A 23,079-nucleotide genomic window follows, 5' to 3' on the forward strand; every position below is an offset into this window, starting at 1 on the left:
AAGGGAACCCTGAAAACGGATTTTCTGCAAACAAACGTTGCAAAAAACAGCAGTTCTTTTGTTACTTAGCCACGGTCAGGGCTAAAGTGAACGCAACAGCCTTTGTACTTAGATCAGGTCATAGACAAGTACGTATTGCAACACCTTTCGCCTGTACAATAAACAGTACAAGGCATTGTACAATCAACAGGAAACGAAGTATTTTTATAGGCAGCAGCAGCTAAGCTTGCGAGGGGTCCAACATGATCTGAACACTACTTTATCGTTAAGATTAGAACATGAGTGCTGACTTTACTACGACTTTTTTTAATCAATTCATCTTGGCCGTGGAAGGACTATAACGTATGATATAAGTACGTTTAATGTTTGATTTAGGGTATATAGATATACTATATACTTACAGATATACTAATATTATAAAGTGTCACCTTCCTCTTCAAACTTAAACTGCTGAACTGATTTAGAAGTAATTTGGTGTGCAGTTTGTTTGAGGCCCGAGAAAGGATATAATAAATATGTACATACTATGTATGTTATTACCAGTGATCGTTAATTTTCCAGCAATTTTGGTGCAGCATAGTAAAAATAAAGGATTTTCGTAATTTTTTTTCTAGGGAGAGGATTGGTTAAGGTTAATATTACTGTTATTAACCCTAATTATCTATACCACCTAGAGTAGGGCATACAGATGCTTTTAACCAACAATGCTGCACCAAAATTTCTGGAAAATTAACGATCACTGGTTATTACATAGTATGAAAGTTTCGCAACCCTTGGGAAATTATATGGATACTAGCTTCTGCCGTCGATTTCGTTTACGTAAAATAATGATGATGATTATTACTAAAAACTACCCTTTTAGTCCATGGGCCAGCTGGTCAAATTTTTGAAAATGGTATAAATTGGGGGTACCAAGTTTCCTTTTCACAGCAGTTAGATAGGCTTATTATGATGTTAAAAAACCATGATTGCCATCTCAAAATGGTAGCTAACAAAAATGGCCGCCAATCCAAGATGGCGGATATTGAGTTTAAAAAATCAGCCGTAACTCGAGAAGTATTCGTCCGATTTCATTGCAATTTTTTTTAAACAAAAGCTCTATATGTGAGCTTAAAATTATGTTTACATATTATATCGATAAAGTCGACCGTGAATTATTAATTAAAGAAATATTGTAAATTTTCTTATTTTTTTGTGATACTTTTTTTTAAATTCAGTTTTTACGAAGTATCTCGTACATTACAAAAAAGTTTTAAATGAGACAAAATAGTGTGTTAAATTAGCTTTAATTTGACGTATTATTTGTATGGAACTGAAGACTGAAAACACATGGAAACATGAATTAAATTTACTTCTGTTGAAATTCATCGTTGACTAAATAACTGCGTACAGAACAAAAAGCTTCAGATAGAAGTTGTAGAGTACAAAAAACATGTTTTTAGTATAGTTTAATAATAATAGTAAAATGATAGTAATAATGGTTTTATTTTTTACAAGTAAAAACTACTTTAAACTCTCGCGTTTTGTATACTTAATTAAATTCATTAATGTTACTAACGGGTCAAACGGGATTAAATTTAATTATTCGCTGAAACGTCGGAAAAAAGGTAAAATAATGAAATTATATCGCGTTAGACCCGTTATTGACATTAATTAGGTAATAACTAGTATTCGATTGAAATAGTAATTTCTTCAGTGAACTGCGTACAGAACAAAAAGCGTCAGATAGAAGTTGTAGAGTACAAAAATGATATTTATAGTATAATTTAATAATTTATAATAATAGTAGCAGGGCTCGGAAACCGTTTTATTTTTCAAACCGGTTTCGTTCATAAACCCGGGAACGAAAAGGATTTCGTTTCGGTTACCAGTTAAAGAACTGTTCTATTGAGATACCGTTGAGATGCGTTCGCCTTTCGTTTTTGTGGAACTAAATTAACCGATTAAATTGAAAATGTCGAATTGATCCAAGTAAAAACTGGTATTCGGTATAAATAGAAATGTCTTCAGTGAAAATGTGTTCGGCTACAAATAAAGTGAACTATATATGTGTATAATATGTGGCGAGATAGGCCCTAAAAGACGGACAATCGTGGGCATTGTTATTTAATGCAGCATTAATAAGGAGTTTTGAGGCTATTAGTAACCGACGTGACATACCGGATGAATTTTTAGGTATATAGGTACTGTGAAATATCACTGCCAATATAGAGTCCATTTCACCAATATCACGTCTTTAATAAAATTACAGACAAAAAGACTCCCTACGCTCGTGGTTCGAAAAATGGAATCTTGAGCGTAGCGAGGTTTTAACTACACCAACACGAGGAAAATACTAACTGTAAAATATCAAACAAAATCAAAGCGAATCGATTCAAAATGAATGTTATTAAATGTTAATATTCAAAATCATCATTTAAAAGCCAATTCTACCAGCAAACATAAGAAAACAACTCAAAATTTGCATTTGATTACTTTGCCTCACATGTGAATAAAATGCAACTATCTTATCAGCTTGGAACAATCAAGAGAGCCTTTATCCGCTGGTGTGGTGAAATGATATTGTAACTGCAGAAGCATGTTATCATAAACCCAAGAGTAAAATCTCAAAATTCTCTATTTACTTGCGAAACTTATTTCTTACTTAGACGACCGGTCTGGCCTAGTGGATAGTGACCCTGTCTGCTAAGCCGATGGTCCTGGGTTCGAATCCCAGTAAGGGCATTTATTTGTGTGATGAACACTAATATTTGTTCCTGAGTCATGGTTGTTTTCTATGTATATAAGTATGTATTTATCTATACAAGTATGTATATCGTCGCCTAGTACCCATAGTACAAGCTTTGCTTAGTTTGGGGCTAGGTTTGATCTGTGTAAGATGTCCCCTAATATTTATATTTATTTACTTAATAGAGGATGTCGTCAGCGTAACAGATTCTTCAAATAATTTTTCTTAAATATAACTTAAGTAAAGAGTTTTTATCCGGTACCTATGTCACGTCGTTTAGTAATAGACTCTAGTGGACTCTAGACTGGTATACAATGGCGTCCAAGCTCTGAACCAGCTTGGAAGGCAAAACAGAGTGCAACTGGTATGTATCCCAGGGCACGAGGGATTCATAGGCAATGAAAATGCAGATGAACTTGCCAGAGCTGGATCTTTAGGTAACCTTATAGGTCCGGAACGATTCGTGGGGCTCTCACAGGGAACCATCATAACGGCTATTAAAGACCATACTAAGATCAAACATCAGGAAGAATGGGACAGTCTGACGGGTCTAAAGCACGCAAAGCTCTTTATGCAAGGAGTAAACTCCGGTTGGAGCAAAAAGCTTTGGAAACTTAGCAAAAGACAACTCCAAATCATAACAAGGTGTTTACTGGACATTACGGGGTCAAAGGAATTCTGGCCAAGATGGGACACTCTGACAACACCGATTGTCGTATGTGTGGCGAAGAGAGACAGTAAAACACCTAATTTGTGAATGTCACGCCCTCGCCAGAAAAATAATTAAGGACTTTGGAGCAGGATATCTTGAACCAAAGGACTTTAAAACGCTAACCATGAGCTCTATCATCCGGCACAGAGATATATGGTGGGAAAAGCTCTTGAGTAGTTGACGGATCTTTTCTAGGGGGTAATTGCGCAAAAGATCCCTATGGATCGAAGTGTATCCAAGCAAGGGCCCCCGAAAACAATAAGATAAGAATAGACTCAAAATTCCTTATTAATTCTGCATTAAAATTGAATAATACTGCCTACTGTCCATCTTTTGGGGGGGGGTACTTTACAAAATGGTCTTATTTCGCTACATATTATACAAATATCTAGTTCACTTTGCATCATCTTGATTTGTAGCCGAAAAGATTTTCACTGAATAACTAGTTTTTAGCTAATTAATGTTACTAACGGGTCAAACGCGATTAAATTTCATTTTTAACCTTTTTTCCGACGTTTCAATGAATAATGAAATTTAATCGCGTTAGATCTGTTAGTAACATTAATTATGTATACAAAACGCAAGATTTTAAAGTAGTTTTTACTTGTAACAAATAAAGCTAATAATACTATCGTTCTAATATTATTATGATCAATTTCTAAAGTTATTAAAATATACTAAAAACATGATTTTTGTACTCTACAACATCTATCCGAAGCTTTTTGTTCTGTATGCAGTGATTTAGTCAACAGTGAATTTCAACGGAAGTAAAACCAAATTCATGTTTCCATGTGTTTTCAGTCATCAGTCCCATACAAATTGTACGTCAAATTAAAGTTAATTTAATACACCATATTGCCTCATTTAAAACTTTTTTGTAATGTACGAGATATTTTGTAAAAACTTAATTTAGAAAAAAGTATCACAAAAAAATGAGAAGATTTTCAATATTTCTTTAATTACTAATTAATGGTTGACTTTATCGATATAATATATAAACATAATTTTAAGCTCACTTATAGAGCTTTGGTTAAAAAAAAACAGCAACGAAATCGGACGTATATTTCTCGAATTATGGTTGATTTCTTAAAACTCAATATCCGCCATCTTGGATTGGCGGCCATTTTTGTTAGCTACCATTTTGAGATGGCAATCATGGTTTTTTAACATCATAATAAGCATATCTAACTGCTGTGAAAAGGAAACTTGGTACCCCCAAATTATACCGAAATCTTGCCTGGCCCATGGACTATTTGTCCTTTCCCGGGCCTCAAACTTTCTCCATGCCAAATTTCATCTACATCGGCTTAGCGATTAAGGCATGAAGAGGTAAAAAAGAAACAGAGTTATTTCACATTTATAATATTAAGTAGTTATATTAGGGATTAATATATAAGCATAACGAATAAAAAACACTGTTAATAGAGCACATAAACGAGGCTGCATACTCATTTTCATACATAACACCTCCCTGCACGAGTTTTTTAAACTAACCGCATCAGAGAGGCCATTAACTGAAAGTTTAACAAACTCATCTGACGATGATAAAACTTCTATTGGGTGTAAACTATCAAAATTAAATTAATTGCTTTCAGTATAGAGTTTTCAGAATGCGGGCTTGTTTATTATTCAGTTGGATTTTTTATGCATAGTTGTTTAATTTATGGAAGCGCTCGTGCCACCATGAATCCAGCACGTGTATCAGATAGAAAGAAAGCCATGTGTGAAATACCGTGTATAGCGAATGAATTAATTAATCTTTTTATTATGAATCTAATTGGATATTCTACTTTTTTTACTCTCTAGTATTAAATTAGCTCCTAAAACTTTACTTATGTCAATACGTAGGTACCCGAAGATGCTTTTAAATATCGCAATTCGTTAGGCGCGCACAAAATATTTTCAGTGATAGGTACTTAACACTCGATAGTCGATATGTTAAACCAAATCGAGGCAGATACATCGTAGAGAGAGAGGATTATGGTTACAAGACATGTAATTGTGGAACGATTTAAAACGAAATGGAACGTTAAAAAAAACGAACAACTAAGAACAACTAAGAAGTTACTACTACTACAAAAAAACTTTACATTTGTTTTAGGCGTCGGTAAAAAAATGTGGTCTTTGTCACCTGAGCTATAAAAGGAATGGTTTGACACCTCCTTCAGCAATATTGGCTCAGAAGTTTCGGCACTGCAGTGTAAAACTCGTATGAAATATAAGAACATGTAGGGGAGACCGGTCGGTCGCTTACACGGTTAGTCGGTTATCGTACACGTTTTTATTTAAACGTCTACATTTTTATATATTTTTCCTTCGCATTCGTTTTTATCCGTATGTCATGTCTGATCATATTATTGAGGGTAAATACCAATTGATAAATGTAAATAAATTAGGTGTCTAGTGGGAAATCTAGAGGTAGTACGATTTAACCAGGGGTACAATAAAGCCGAGTCTCCCCTTTACATAATTATAATATAGGTACTCTCGCAAAAACGAATACTGGAACAAACTACAATTAGAAGGCAAATTTAACTTGTCTGAAACCTATACATTGTGAACCTACTGCCACTTTTTTAAATAGTACTTACCTACTTACATATTGTTAAATGTACCGTCACTCAAGGCTAATCTGAAGAAGCTTTGGCTTTCCAATCAGCGTGATCTGGTTAAGTACTAAACCTTTATTTCTACTTTAAACTTGTATATATATATATATATATATATATATATGTCGGAACCTGACACCAGAAAGACGTATTGCAGCGTTATAGTTCATTATTTTAGAAGCCTGTATAAAATCGATTAGCAATGTTGAGCTACATGTTATTTGATTGTAACGAAATAAATAAAGTTGCGTAGAGAGTAACGCCATCTATTGGCGCATTGTTGAAATAAAGTCGCGTAGAGAGTAACGCCATCTATTGGCGTGTTGTTGAACTAAAATGACAGGTAGAAGGCTTTGGAACGTCGAGAGGTTTCTCTCGAGTGAGCGTAGGCACGAGTTGGTATTTTTGTCGGTATGTTGGTAGACTGGTCGAGCAGGTTTACCAACTTGACTGAGGCGGGAGCGGAGAGGCTCCGCCGCTGGTATTTCTGCTTGATCGGACCGCGCTAGAGATCGGACGTACTCGTTAGCCAACCTCGTGCCTAACTCGCTACGTTCCTGAAGGTTTATACCTGAAGGATTATTCTGATAGCTTATAGAATCCCGCGTTCTTTAACCATTTAGCTAAGTGTTTTATTTCAAGTGTTATTTTGATTTCTTATGTTTCATTAGAAGCTTACTTTTGTGAAATAAAGAAATGATGTGTTATGTGTTGTTTTAACTTGTTTTGAAAAGATTTGTCCCTCTGAGTTTGTTGCCGGTCCCATATAGGGCTAAATCTTCTCATGTTAGAGGCGTAGGGTTGGAGCCGGCCTAGTTTGACTTGAATAAAGATTTAAACGTTTACTTTCATATCGCTCCTTTGAGTTAAACATAGCAATTAGTTCTTTTAAACATTTAGTACTGAAGTATAGTAGGCACTAGTATGGTTAACGAGTCCTAATGTTTATTTCATGCACTGGTAGCATGGTAGCATACTGGTTTAGCTGTGAAGTAATACATCGAGATACTACCCCACGCGCCCACCGCTTTTAGGACCATCGCTATTCGACATCAGCAAGTGGGATGAATGCAAAGTTTGATGTATTGCTTACACAGCCACCTGGGAGCGTGGTATATTTTCGTGTGTTTTGGTGACCTACATTCCATAATCTGGACACGTGGTAATGGTAAGCTCACGTGTCTAACCTTGATTGAAAGGTGAGTGTAATTCATTGTTATTTGGTGAGAATTATTGTGTAAATGTGAATAAAATTGTGATTGAGGCAGTCGAGCATAGCGGTCGTTACGTGACGTCATCTCTGGGATCGTTACGTTTCTTTGTAATTCATTTTTGTAATCCATTTAAATCGAAGCGATCTTGAGTTATTTTGATTTGAAATCCATACTGTTAATTAAAACCGAGTATTAGCTATTACAACGTGATATTATTTTATCGCTCACTTGTGAATCTACCCTCAATGATTGATTTTTTTATGAAGATACAATTCATTTTTATAATCGATTTAAATCTAAGTGATCTTGAATTATTTTGAAGTGAAATCCATGTTGTTAATGACAACCAAATATCGGCTATCACGACGTGATATTATTTCATCGCTCACTTGTGCATCTACCCTCAAAAAATATTTTTTTTTTGAAAATACAATGCACCGTTAGAAATTGATCCTGTAATTCCTCCTGTAATCCTGTTTAGTAATTAATAAAATTGCGACAAATTATTGCCCGTAATGCCGTGATAGATCACAAATCGTGCATACTATGGAAACATGAGCTACGCATATGAAAATTAATGTTACAGTGTCCTGCAGCCCGAGCCGAGCCAACTTAGAGACGCCATCACGCCTGTAACACAGAAGCAGCTGTGCAGTATCGTCTGTTCTGGAGATTTGGAAATAAAAGGACAGGTTTCGTTCCAATTGTTTATTAGTGAATTTTATTATGAGTGTAATGGCGAAGCATAACAGTCTAACGTAACTAATTAGCTGTCACTTTTCGTATTGGCCCATTTTACCGTGTTACTTATTTTTGGAACACATGTTTGTTTGTTCATAGAATGAAATAAAACGCACTCATTGAAGTTTAAATTTTATTCTGAGATTTTTGAAGTCCCGTATACATTGGAAACATGTTTTTTTTGTCTGCTACATTGCATTTAATAAACCTTTGAGTTTATCCTGCTTACATGATAAACCTGATGCCGTGCTAATGATGATTTCAGTAACAGCCAGCTATGTTAAACTACATCGTGCATCTCGCCATCTGCCGCAGCAACGGCAACTGCAAGGCGGAAAGCATCAGCCTTCGTGCTTGGGTTGGACTTCACCACCACCTTTGACTGGGACGCGTGCATCATGCTTTATTAATCTGGTGAGCAGTTCCCATTTTGTTGGGATTATTTTGAGAGGATTTACTTCTGCATAGAAGTTTTGAGCGAGTTTCTGTTGTTAAAGCTAAAGTAGAAAGCTGAGTTTCTGTTGTTAAAGCTAAAGTAGAAAGCTATCTTTAGTGATTTTGATCAGTGATGTTCAGTTTCAGTCGGTCAGTTGACGCTGATAGTACCAATGGTTCTGAGTAACATGATTTAAAGAACCGTTTTTATTTTCTTTTTGGAATTCACTCTTAACATTGTTTTTGCTTCCGATGGACTGAAAGCTTGTACTTTCGAAGGACTGAAAGTACGCCCGATGGACTGGGCACTACTGTTTTGCTTTCGATGGACTGAAGGCAAGCCCGATGGACTGGGCACTACTGTTTTGCTTTCGATGGACTGAAGGCACGCCCGATGGACTGGGCACTACTGTTTTGCTTTAGATGGACTGGGTATTGTTTAGTGACCGCATCAGAAGTGCCGGAGCATGTAAGAGGTGCACGTGGTCTGCTTTTTATGTGCAGAATGCTCTTTGCGAGGAGTAGCACTTACGCGGCTGAGATGGTTACTTCTGACGAGGGTCTGGTATCTACTGAAGGACTGGTAATGCACCGAAGGACTGGTGTTGTTTTGTTTATGTACTGTGTTCATATGAGTAAAATTGGCATTATCAAATCAGAATATTATTTGTTTTAAGATGTCTTACAAAAATTTAGATCACATATGACCAAAGATTTTTTTTAATGCCAGATAATTTCCCCGTAAATTGATATTGATGACAATGGTAGTGATACTGTCGAGCAATGAATTAGAGCTGTTGTGATTTGTGTTTTTGATGTTTGAGATTGTTCTGTTTTCACATAAATTTGAGAGTATCCGCCAGATGGAGGCGATGATTATTGGAGTGTATCCGCTAGATAGCGGCGATGATTACTGATTATTTTTATTAGGTCGTTGCTCGATGGACTACTTTTGACTAGAGAAATGAGGATTGATTAATGACTTTGAACTATTTTCTGGTTGGATTGATAACAAAGTTTGATTTTAATAGTAATTTGAGAGAGACCCGAATTGTGGGTCAGGAATGACCGAGCGATGAGATACTGTGCTGAGTATTTTGTTACAGAATCAAATGCATACACCCACACACGAGGACGTGTGTAGCTCAGGACGGCCGTGTCGGAACCTGACACCAGAAAGACGTATTGCAGCGTTATAGTTCATTATTTTAGAAGCCTGTATAAAATCGATTAGCAATGTTGAGCTACATGTTATTTGATTGTAACGAAATAAATAAAGTTGCGTAGAGAGTAACGCCATCTATTGGCGCATTGTTGAAATAAAGTCGCGTAGAGAGTAACGCCATCTATTGGCGTGTTGTTGAACTAAAATGACAGGTAGAAGGCTTTGGAACGTCGAGAGGTTTCTCTCGAGTGAGCGTAGGCACGAGTTGGTATTTTTGTCGGTATGTTGGTAGACTGGTCGAGCAGGTTTACCAACTTGACTGAGGCGGGAGCGGAGAGGCTCCGCCGCTGGTATTTCTGCTTGATCGGACCGCGCTAGAGATCGGACGTACTCGTTAGCCAACCTCGTGCCTAACTCGCTACGTTCCTGAAGGTTTATACCTGAAGGATTATTCTGATAGCTTATAGAATCCCGCGTTCTTGAACCATTTAGCTAAGTGTTTTATTTCAAGTGTTATTTTGATTTCTTATGTTTCATTAGAAGCTTACTTTTGTGAAATAAAGAAATGATGTGTTATGTGTTGTTTTAACTTGTTTTGAAAAGATTTGTCCCTCTGAGTTTGTTGCCGGTCCCATATAGGGCTAAATCTTCTCATGTTAGAGGCGTAGGGTTGGAGCCGGCCTAGTTTGACTTGAATAAAGATTTAAACGTTTACTTTCATATCGCTCCTTTGAGTTAAACATAGTAATTAGTTCTTTTAAACATTTAGTACTGAAGTATAGTAGGCACTAGTATGGTTAACGAGTCCTAATGTTTATTTCATGCACTGGTAGCATGGTAGCATACTGCGGGCTTAGCAAGGTTGTACGACAAGGTGGTTATCACGCAATAGGTGTGGATAAAACGGCCGTTATCGTCGGTTTTATCATCCATACTATGGTTGCAGACGATATATGGAGTTATCCACATTTGACAGCGGTAGATGATAGAAGACAATTTGCATAACATGGTCGTTGGATAAGATGTGGATAATTTGACAGATTGTCCCATTTTGACAGTTCAACTTAGTTAATTTTAACTACGTGCTTCTTAGATGACGATAAGCCTTGTCGTGAAAGCAAAAGTAGTGAATAATCATATTTTAAGGTATAAATTACAGGTAAATATCAGTTTTTCTATGATTATATTGAGAGTTATTAGTTACAATGTTCCGCTGTATATAATATTGTCAATATTTTCTTCGCAGGGAAGTCAAATTTTATTATTCCTACTCGCGGCTGCTGTTGAAGAAAAATATCGTAAACAGCTTTAAGAAACACTTGCAGCCCATTTGATATGACGGACGAAGAGTTTCGGCATATTTACAGAGTGCGTAAGGAGTGTGCAGTGCATTTACTTATGTGCCGAATTTAACGCCGAGCTTCAAAACGGTGATGGGTTACCTACCAAAACATCTCAAAGGTAAAGCTATAAAATTGCAGTGTTTCTTATAAAGTTAATATGTATTCTATGCATAGACCCTATTATATTTGAAATCATTGATTCTATGTAAAACAGACGTCTTAATGACAATGCTACTAAACTCTTCAATACTAGGTACCGGCCTCATTATTATATGTAAAAGTTAGTATGTTAAGATATCTGTTGTACAATCTCTTACTTATGCTACTAACCTACTAACAGAGGTTACTTAAGCTACTATTTACTTCAACATTCATATCCTAACCTCCAGGGGGAAAATCTACTTGACAAAATTAGATTTACAGTACCGGTCAATAACATATCACCTTTGTGTGTTTTTGTATGAACTTGTAGTAGGTTAGTTTGTAGATTTCATATTTTACTAGTCATTTTATATAAATATGCATGTTTTTCCAGAGATGAGACCTAGCTAGATTGATTTGTCGCCCCCGAAAACCCCCATATAGCAAATTTCATCGAAATCGTTGGAGCCGTTTCCGATATCCCCGAAATATATATACATATAAATAAATAAATATACAAGAATTGCTCGTTTAAAGGTATAAGATATTATGAATACTGAAATACTGTGAACTACAATAAGAGACTCAGCATATTACTAAAAAAGCTCTTTAAAAATAATGAAGTTGACCATACATTAAAACAAAAAACCTCTATAAAAAAATCATTACATAGACCAATTTTTCTCATCGCTGGACAAGGAATACTACTAAACTACCTAAAGCTGTGGAAGTCACTCACAAATATAAAAAAAAGTTATACCGTAAAAGCATGGAGGTGATATATTATTGGCCGGTACTGTAATTAGGTACTTATTTGTTTTAGGTTCTAACAGTATACACCACACCAGCAGCACACCTACACCAGCAGCAGCAGCAGCAGCAGCAGCTGCTGGTGTGTAACAGTTACACCTGCTAGCTGATGGCAATTAACTACCAACGTGGGACTAGTCAAGATCATGGCTTGTCCATTGGAGCACTACTGACTGGATTGGCCACACTACTGTAAGCCTGAACCTCGAGCAGTTTGTAGATGCTGTAAACAGAAGGTAAGTTCTTTTGAGCACTGAATTAAGTATTAGACATAAAAAACTGTGACTTTCCACAAGGACTGTCTTAGTAACTTTTCCTTTTTTGAATAAGTATGAGTGCGGCTGTATTATGCATTGAGATATGTACCTACCCATTGTTTGATAGTTATGTATGATAAGTAGTTATCTCTGGGATATATAATCTGGGAATGCAATACTTATTAGGTTTAACTAAGGCACCTAGTTCTAATGTGCTGCCTTGTTTAATGGATATTATTCCTGGCGATTGTTTAGTATATATCTTGAGTGCACTAGACTGCACTCATGTGAAAATACTTACTCCATCGCTGCCACATGAACCTACTTTTACTTATTTCCTTCTTTTTCTTCCAGAAAACTTCTCGTGGATCAAGGGAAAAATTAGAGAAGACGCTCCTAAAAAACTTCCTAAGCATGCAAGCATGCACAAAACCGGCTCTTAATAAGCTTAATAAATACATATTTCGCCTATTACTATGTTTTACTATCACACAAATACCTACCTAATTTACCTATATTTCTATACAAGTAGAGACTAGTAAACATTCAAGACGGATAATCTTCACACAGAACACCATTCCCGGGCATGCTTCAATGTAGGTGTCACTTATTCTTATTTTTCATTTTAGCCTTATGCGTACAAAATTTGTGATATTATAGCTTCTAAATGTAAAATCCGACTCATATGCAGTATAGTACAATGAAAGCATAGGTAATAAAAACATTTTAGGCACGTTCTTACTTAAGAGGAAAGGGAGATGGCCGCTTCCGCTTCTCCATACAAACGTAGTCCTCATTTTCCTCTCTGGATATTGACATTATGGAAAATATTTTTACATAATTTAATGTATATTAACCATATAGCTATGCCCCTACGTTCGAATTTTTGATTATTGTAAAAATTAGGAGCGGAAGACAGATTACATACAAATTTTTAAATTCTTCTAACTCTTATAATAATTAAAAATTAAAAAAAAAGAACAACCGTAGGGGCATGGCTGTAGTTGATGTTGATATGATATACAACAAATTGTATCAAAATATTTAATGTTATTATCCAGAGAGAAAAATGTGGACTACGTTTGTATGAAAAGACGCGTCTTAAGGACGCGTCTAGTGAGTCTGGCGGTGAAAAGGTCAAATAAGAATATTCCTAAATGCTCTATTATGCTAATAAGTCTACTTTAGTGACTATAACTGCGGTCAGACTCAATACGCCAATAACTAATGTTGAATATTAAAAACTATGTTAAATTCCATTTAGGTAGATACAAGAATGACAATTCTCGTCACTTGTGGTGTTGTCAAGTCTTTTTTGTTTACTAAACTCTATAGATAAGTTAACAATTTCGGCTCTGTGCTAGAGAGAATATTATAAATGGGTAAATAAAACAACTATTGCCAAAAAATTAAACAAAGTTTATTTACACATTAAATGTAGGTGTACAAACAAATCATTGGCTGCCGTACCCGGTGTGAAAGTGCCCATCATGCCAGCAGCTTTATCGCTGGATTACTATGAAGTATGAACAGCTTTTGTACCAGGAACGTCATATGGCGCCCGGGGCAGGCACCAAATTTGCGCCTCCCCCCCCCCCCCCTCTCCGAAACGAAATGGGACCAACCCCTAAGTCGCGAAAAAAAATTTGGCTGTTTCATACATTTTGGCTGGTCCAATTTCTATGGGAGGGTAAACTATTTTTTTCGCGATTTCGAGGTTGGTCCCGTAGCAAAAGTTACTCAGTATAATCCCAAAACCTCCCTGGCAACGGGAATGTAGTTATTTTTTAGCCATCCTGTATAGTGTATAGGAAGCCTCAGTAGTCCACATATCGATGAATGTCGTCGATAGACAACATGTCACAGATATGCAGCAGCAGCTATTGAAGCAGGTTCCGTCAACTACGGCTCATATGCGCCTGCCGGACAAAGGGCTAGCGATCCACTTGCATAATAGGTAGTCTATTGGACAGTCCATAAGATGGTAACTTCGACAGGAGACCCCTAACGTAAGACGCGCTAACACTGGACACAACTCTGAAGCACTTGGCCCGCTCGCCTTATAAAACGAAAGCATAGCAACTCCCGCCGAATATCCCTCTGCTTGATAGAAGTTTCTGGCATAGAGTATTCACACTACGGGATGGTGGGCGGTAGGGCGCTACCGTCGTCTTTCAAGGTCGAGTTCGATGCAAAAAGAGTTCCTAAAAGATCGTCTTTCTCTTTTGCGCTGTGGGCCAGATTACCATCCGCATTTCACACTTCACTGTGGTGGTAAATACGACTGACAAAAGTTTCCCTGCTGCCTCAGTTTCGCCACTGAGCGGGGGCCCTTACCATTCTGTCTGATTCGACGGCCTAACTTACGTTGTAAAACGCTTAATGATAATACTAATGAACTGAAAAGGTTGTTTGTTGTTTTATTTGTGGATAGGTATGACACATATATATATTTTTGGAATGGTCTTCTCACTAGCTTTTATTTGATATCCATATTATTGTAGTATTGCTATTTCATAACTGCTCATCTATAAGTTTCGTTTCCAATATAAATAGAATGCTTAACGGCGCAGAAAAGATCAACATTCCTCTCAGACCTCCAACAAAAAGGGGCCAAACTGAAAACCAGCGCTGGACGCCAGTCTAGCACATGCTGAGCTTGGTACCCACGGCCAACATGTCTTGCTAAGTGTAATTACCTATGTATAGAGTAGACAATAAGTTAGTACTTAACCTAGAATAACTTAGTACATACTTATCATAGAATTTATATGTAGGTATATGGTTTGTATTCCTAATATTTTTTCTACCATCAACTTATCATGTTTTGGCAATGGAGCATTCCATGCAATTGTCTACCGTTTGTCCCGTAGAAATGCAGATTTTCTGGAGATTTGCAGGTATAAGAGTTTCCTTTTCTATGACAAATGGTCAAACATGCACGGAAAATTAATCGCTTGCTTTAAATGGCGAAAAAAAAAGTCGCAACACAGGAAATAAAATGCGTTTGTACGGGACAGCTCGTGGAATGCTCCAATAAAGTGATTTCATTTCATATCATAAACTGATGAGGGCATTCAGAGTGTAGCCTTGAGGTTGCCAAGCCAAGCAACCAAGTCAGGTGTCACGGTCTTCAGGTCCTCAACAGGCCCAGGAGTGGAGGAGGAGTGGAGTAGGCAGCGTTGGAAGATATGCTAAGTGGTCTGCATTCTGCATTCGCAAAGTGGGAAAGCCGTCTACCTCCATTTGTGTGGCTGAATTGCAGCGGCCATGTCCGGTTCTCAGGCGGCACCAGATTTTCCGAGGAAGGTCAAACCCTTTTGGTTTTTTAGTTGGGTCAGATATACAGCAACTCCGAGCTGCCGAAGCTGACCATTCCGCTATCCACCTATCCGAAATATTAAAGCTGCTCAGGCTCCCAGCTGTAGCACAGGGTCGGCGGGCAGTCGGGCGGCAGAATTCCTCGTGGACAGGCATTGTGGGGTTATTCGTGATATTCTCAGCCTCCCTCTTCAACGCCTTGAGTCGTCGGATGTGAGGAGGGGCAATGTGACTCAATGCCGGCAGCCAGTGGCGGTTGTAGATCGGATAGTGCCTGAGATGCATCGCATGGTCTCGTTGAGCTTAACGTCCAATCTATGGGTATGTGCACTTTCAAGCCTCCAATATGTTATGACTGAAACAGAAACAAATTATATTAGATGAGGTCAGGCGCAGGCTAGTACTTACAGCGGTTCATTGGCAAATTATGTGAAATTAATGTCACTTTTAGAAAGCTCTCGTTTTTAAGCCAGGGGGATTTTTTTGTTACAGTTGTCCAAATTATCGATTGAAAATAAATTGAATTTTGTTCTAGTAATTATTTATCCGTTATTAAAGTTGTATTATGTATCAAGTGTAGTACTGTACCACTTGCGTCATAAAAACAAACCAACCAACACCTTATTTATCAAAATGTATCTCAGATATTCTATGCTAGGGTAATATACGACACAAACATACCCACACACATACATAGGCTGCTAAAATCATTCCCATAGTCAGGTATAGGTACAATAGACCACTTTACCAAACACAAAAAAAATATTCCAGCTGCCAGCAGTAAAGAAACCAGCTTCTACTCCCAAGCCCTAACAATATAAATAAGTTTTTGGCAAAAATATAATTTTTGGTACAAGCTTTTATCGCTGACTGTACTTTTCTTTCAACAGGCAACTAATACTCCATGAGTCCATTCTAACAACACCAAGCACAATTAGTTTGCGTTGTTTTATCACAGTGTTCCCATGGCCACCTCATGTCTCCATCATCAGATCAGCTCCATGTCATCATAATATTGCAATTGTCATCCGATTTACATATTGTTATGTATGCAAAATTTCAGCTCAATCGGAAATCGGGAAGTGGGTCAAACTTAGCTGTCAAATGTATATGGCCAGCTTTAGTGCTAACATAACTGTTCCTAGTATTCCTATATTACCTACATGTTATAAGTAAGAATATTGTACGAGTAGGTATTATATTTTTTATAATCTTAGTAGAATAGGTACTAATACAATTTATTTGTATTGAATAAGGCCGGCGCCCCACTGCTGCGCACGCTACATCCACGGCCCACGTTTTAATACAAACCGTGGGCAAGCCCACGAAATTTTGTATAGGAACGTGGGTCGTGTACATAGCGTGGGCAGCAGTGGGGCGCCGGCCTAACTCTTGCAGGGAATTTGTAAGTTACTTGTGGGTATGGCTACTTTATTTATTTAATTTATAAACTTTATTGCACAAAAATATAGAATTACGTAAAAATGGCGAACTTAATGCCAAAAGGCATTATCTATCACCTACTAGTCAACCATAGAAACAAATATGTGACGTTCCACGGCAAAAGGTACCTTATGGCGGCTGGCGCTTACGTCGCATAGCGCCGCAATAATATTGGAGCGGCGTTAATAGTTAATAGCGTAAGCGCCAACCGCCATAAGGTACCTTTACCCGTGGGACGTCACATATAAACACTAAAGGTTGGTGCAAAAACCAATCAAAAAGCAAATGCAGTAGGTATATCTTAGATATACATACTAACATAAACATACATATATGTTATAAAAATAAATGTACTAATATGTATATGGGATGATAGACACTAGACGAGACATTTAGCAGATAACTACCGAGCATGACTACTCAAAAAACAAATTTTCTTGGGGCTTGTCTTACAGGTAGAGGGAGTGCATTCCATAGATAGGTTGCCTGAACGGCAAAACAATCATACATAAAACGGTTATGAAGAGGAAGGACTTAAAGTTTAAGTGAGCGGGACATCCGGAACGGGCATAAAAACTAAATACTTATTAATAATATTTTATCTTTATGTCTTAGATTTATGGCATAAAGTGTGTCTTTTTCTTTTTCAATAAACTTTTATTCTTGCTACAAAACCAGCTTCTAGAATATACAAACAGAGTAAAAAAATATATAAGTTTTTAAAGTGAGGTCTACGGGTTTCAAAGATTTTAATATTTGTTAGAACCCTTAAGTATGCACTTTTTATGCAGTGTGAATAAATGTACTTATGCATAGGTACTGTTGTAGTGTAACTTTTACACATCCTTGTTGCCAAATCAACTTCCTGCAATTATAGTAGTGATAGAACAGGTTTTTAACAAACTTTTGTCATTTAGTAGAACATAATAGATAGAATGAGAAGAAATAGATATTAAGTGTCAATAATATTAAAAGGCACCAGAAACTTTTCATGATTTTAGTTTAAGAAAGGTGTACTTACATCTACAATCCTTTCTTCTAGATCTTAGAACTTGTGTGCACTGTGCAGCATTGCATTTTGTATCTCTGGGTTCCGACAGGCTCATGAATCTCCCTGTAGGTGTAGGCGAACAGGGGATGCTGAGTTATATATTTGGCTAGCATTTTCTTGTGCGCCGAAGCATCGACTGAAATTAAACATATTCATGACAAAACCAGTTAATGATCAAACGAACTATAACTTTTTCTATAAATAAATTAGAGAAACTTACATTTTGGGTGGCATTTCCTTTAGTTTACACAGCAAATCAGTATTTTTCTTCGACTTGGTTTGTATTTTCACTAAATTCACTGAATCATGCGCGTACGCGATGCTTGTCAATGTCAAGTGAATTGTCAGTTGAGAAAACACGATTATCCGTGCATGTTATAATGTAAGTCAATTTGTATAAAGCTGTCACTCATTTAAACATTTTTCAATTTGGAAGTGTAGTAATAAAACTAACTATTCGTTTTCAAACATCGTCCGACACACGTCCGACATTTTAATAAAGCCAGGCATTAAATGGATTTTTCATAAACTCTAGGCATAGACAATCGTGGTCACTTACGAATGATAGTGGATAACTTTATACGATATCGACGTGGTATTCTTATCGTAACCCGTAACCATGTTCAGCAAAACGATAAAAATACGACTATCGTTAAAAGACGACAGTAGATTCCACGCGCAATATGATATAACCTTGCTAAGCCCGCTGGTTTAGCTGTGAAGTAATACATCGAGATACTACCCCACGCGCCCACCGCTTTTAGGACCATCGCTATTCGACATATATATATATATATATATATATTGTATTGTATGTATGTATGCTAGTATGTATTTTATGTATTTTTATTCTATAATATTATTTATGTATTTTATGAGTTGACAATACGTTAGTTTACTTTTTCTAAATATTACTGTACATCCCGTAAGTTTGTCTATCTGACCTGACTGGAGTTTTCCTCTCATCTAATCGAAGGTTAGCTGGAAGAGATCCCTTATAGGGATAAGTTCGCCTTTGTACTTCCATTACCGTAATTTATTTTTGTAAACCTGTGTTGTGTACAATAAAGTGATTACTACTACTACTACTACTGTACCAAAATGGCAAATGCGTGATAAAACGATAATATTATCATAACATTTACGATGTCTACAATTGTCTCAGAAGAATATACGTTTGGATTCTCTGCGGTATAACTATTATGCAAAATGGCGGCCTTCATGCAACATTGACACTGTACTCGTAACGCAGACATTGACACCGTGAGGAAATGCTACCCGGCGGGGGAATTTGGTGCGATCTTACTTACAATGTTATGAATATTTGTTATGTTTAACCTAAATGGTACTTACTTTGAATTAAGTAGTTACTTAAAACCCTTTAAGTAAATTAGCAAGTTACGTTAATGTCCACACATGCGCTGAAATTACCAGAAATTCATCAATAATATTTCTTTAACATTGGAAACAAAATTGGCAGCCATATTTGCATGAAATAAAGAAACCATGAATGATTCAGGGCGCAAGTAGGACGATTCTATTTTGTCAAGTTCCGCTCGTGATGTTTGTGAAACCTTAATAGTTAGAACATAATTTCAGCAAATCAAAAAGTTGTTCAAATGTTCGTATCCTCATCGCTTGGATCCTTTATTAAATACACGAGACAGTTAATTATTAGAACTCCGGAACTAGCGGTAGAACTATTGCAATCGGCTGGCTAACTTTGGTACCGCATCGGTACAGTATGGCAATAAACGTAAAATAGACTCATTTAAAGCATAGGCGCTGTAACTGGGACAGATTCTACAAGTTTGTCGCGCTTGCAGGGGTATCGAATTTTCGAATTCGAATTACTGATCAAGCGTGAGCAAGTCAATGTCTCGGTCGAGCCAGATTAAGTGTGTTCTACGACTAGACTTAATTTATGGCTCCCAAGGTCGCTTTACACTGGTTTAAATTAGAACTCGGCTCCCCAGAGCTCGCGCATCTAATGCAAATAAAGGACAGAGCGGTGGTAAATTGAGCGTAATGGCACTCAGAACTGCAGCGGAATTATAAATGAAATACATAATTAAATATATCCCTATTAAATACATTTTGTAAAGTTAAGCTAATGTGTAATGGGTTTAAGTACCTACTAATGCTTTTAAGTCAAGATTTTTAACTAACCGCAAAATAAGTTTTAACTATGACTACTTTAATTATGAAAACAATTATTGAAATTATCTATTAAATGTGGGAGCAGTAATTCAGATTTCAATTTTCATCTGTTGCATTGCATCTTGCGCGTACCAATAATCACGATCAATTAAGTACAATAAAACAAATGAAGTTGAGATATTAAAATTTGAATAACGCTCTAGGTATAATATATAAAGCCTATTAGGTAAGACTATCAGATTATCATCTCAAAGATGAAATAGCTTTATCCTTCGATGAAAACCTCAGCAGAGTAACTCGAACGCTGATACAAGTTTGTCTCGCAAATTGGCGCTGGAAAATTGAGTTGCACCGGCGTTTGAAACTCTAACTGCTCGAATATTAGTTAAAAAGTAAAGAAGCAACCTATATTACATCGGATATGCTGTAGTTTAACTTGCAAAGCTAGTGCGATTTGGAACCTGACTCTATAGCTCTTGTAAGTAAATACCGATACTAGCGCATAACGGGGATTTTCGGCTATGAAATTTTACGGTTACTCCTTTTGTGGCTTTAATAAAAATAATATTTTATAATTCGACATGAAATTAAAACGAGCTGATGTGTTTACAGATAAATCTGCACCATCTTAGATACTTTTAGGCTCCAAACGCGTTTAGTGTAATTAGATCAACATAGTTTGGATATCTTAGTAATCGGAAGTCATGTTTTCGAATCATCTCTCGTTCGAGAGAATGAGTTTCTCGAACTTTGTGCGGCAACCATGAAGCCGAGGAAGTAATAAAACGAAAAGGACTTAATATAAATGAAGAGCTCAATAATCAAAATTACTGCAATATTCTGGAGCTAAAGTTAAAACTAGTTTAAGCAACTAGCTCGAAACTTGTATCGCAATAAATGCAAAATGGCTACGTTCGCCGATAATGTGTACCTACAGACCTACACACAATACATATTGTCTGTCGCAACTATTAGGGCTGTGTAAGTGTAGTTCTTCGTTTAGCTGAGACCGGTATTTGGAAGTAGCGCTGCGTTGGAAATTATAACAATTAAAAAGCATAGGCGGCGTTTATTGGCAATTAGTTGTTACATTATCATAAATAAATAAATAAATAAATATTATAGGACATTTTTACACAAATTGACCTAGCCCCACGGTACGCTCAAGAAGGCTTGTGTTGTGGGTACTCAGACAACGATATATATAATACATAGAAAACAACTATGACTCAAAACACATATCTGTATCCATTATCATATCATGTAATACTGTTACTAACAAAACAAACAAGACATGATAAGTAGCATTGGTAACGGTTGAAGAAAGAAAGTGCTGAAAACTTGTACTGCACGATAATTCCAGAAATTTACATTTACCTATTAGTACTAATCAGTATTTAATTATTATGTCGAATAAAGGTCAGTTTTCGATTTATAAAGTGAAATATTTATTTAGTTAGTCTTTTCTTAATAAATTGTACCTTAATAAATTTTAAACCAGTAGGTAGTATGCAACATATACAATTTTAGGTATTCTTATTAAATGTACACACAATATTTAGCGTACGTTTCCCTTTCATATACAAATCCATCGTCAATACCTACATAAACTATCAACTTATTTACAACGGATTACGATATATTTCTGAACGTTCATAAATTCGTTGCGATATTGGCCTTTTTAAAGGGAGCAGGATATATAAAATTAAACCAAAGTATAAAAAGCACTAATTCTCGTTTCAGATACTCCTTCTAGAAGCGGGTCCCGAGGAACCAGAGGTAGCTAGCGTGCCTGCGCTGGCGCCGGTTTTAGCTGCGTCCAGTATTGACTGGGGCTACCGAACGCAACCGGAAGAGTTGACTTGCCTGGCTCAAAGAGGTCGCACTTGTGCTTGGACTAGGTGCGTTCGTTATCCAACATATAATCTATAAGACAGGCTTAATTAAATCAATATTGTGTTATCTGTCTCTTTACCGCTCAAATGCATATTTGAACGAAAGAGAAACAAACGAACGAACGGACGAAGTAGTTTGCGATAAGCCCTCAAGGTGGCTGGAAGTAAATGTCAAATAGCAAATAACAAGCCGCGTGCCTGAGTCTTTCGGATACGAAAAGTCAATGCAGGCGTGCGACTTTCAAATACTAGGTCATGGGTTGTTCCTGCCTTGTGCCAATATATTTCTCGGAACGCAACAACGTGCGCGCGTGGGAATGGAAACATTTGTGTGGAAACCGTAAGGCTTATTGATTGTAGGTAATAATTTGATCTGGATTTATTACGGATATGATCCGTCAAAATTGAGATTAATTCAACCAGAAAAAGTGATACCGACAGATCATATCCATACGAACTCCAGATCAAATGCAAAACCTGTTATTACAATAAGCATAGGTACTACTCTGTAACTGACAGGTGTCTAGCTAGTAGGTAGTTCGTACCGCTAAGATCAGAGGTAAAGTTTTTAGATAGTGGGATTTTCATAAACCGGTGAAGATGTAAAATACAATGGTGTATGTTCTAAATACTACTATGGTTCATCTCTATTAATTATATTATTAAACATGGATATGGATATTGCTCATTCTCATTACTGTTTTTTATCGTATTATTGTCGAGATGTTAGAACACAACCTCACACAACACAAACTTAACAAAACACTACCTACTTGATTTTATTACTAATAAAATAAATAAAAGTATTGAACTTATTTCAGATTTAATTATAGTGAGTTATGTAGTTCGAACAATCACAGTTTCTGCGGTCCCCAATAATTTTTGTTTTACAGTGGTAGAGTGATGGGTGGTTCGAGCGCAATTAACTATTTAGTATACATGAGAGGCAACAGAAAGGACTACGATGGATGGGCAGCTTTAGGAAATATTGGCTGGAGCTACAAAGAAGTAGGTCTCGCATCATTTCAATAAGTCATTTGAAAAAAAAATTAAA

The 23,079-nt window shown here is 36.7% G+C and overlaps 1 protein-coding gene across 2 annotated transcripts in view; it reads left to right on the forward strand.

Moving 5' to 3' along the window:
• The window catches only part of LOC134802425 (glucose dehydrogenase [FAD, quinone]-like), a 37,145-nt gene that overhangs the window by 5,089 nt on the left and 8,977 nt on the right, over positions 1–23,079 (forward strand). The window contains exons 2-3 of one of the 2 annotated variants that reach the window (XM_063775089.1): positions 21,874–22,031; positions 22,919–23,033. In XM_063775089.1, coding sequence (XP_063631159.1) covers positions 21,874–22,031; positions 22,919–23,033 — 273 coding nt within the window. The remainder of the gene's footprint in view (positions 1–21,873; positions 22,032–22,918; positions 23,034–23,079) is intronic. The other variant, XM_063775097.1, reaches the window with a different exon arrangement.

The sequence above is a fragment of the Cydia splendana genome, chromosome 2 (assembly GCF_910591565.1).
Source record: "Cydia splendana chromosome 2, ilCydSple1.2, whole genome shotgun sequence".
NCBI lineage: Eukaryota > Metazoa > Arthropoda > Insecta > Lepidoptera > Tortricidae > Cydia > Cydia splendana.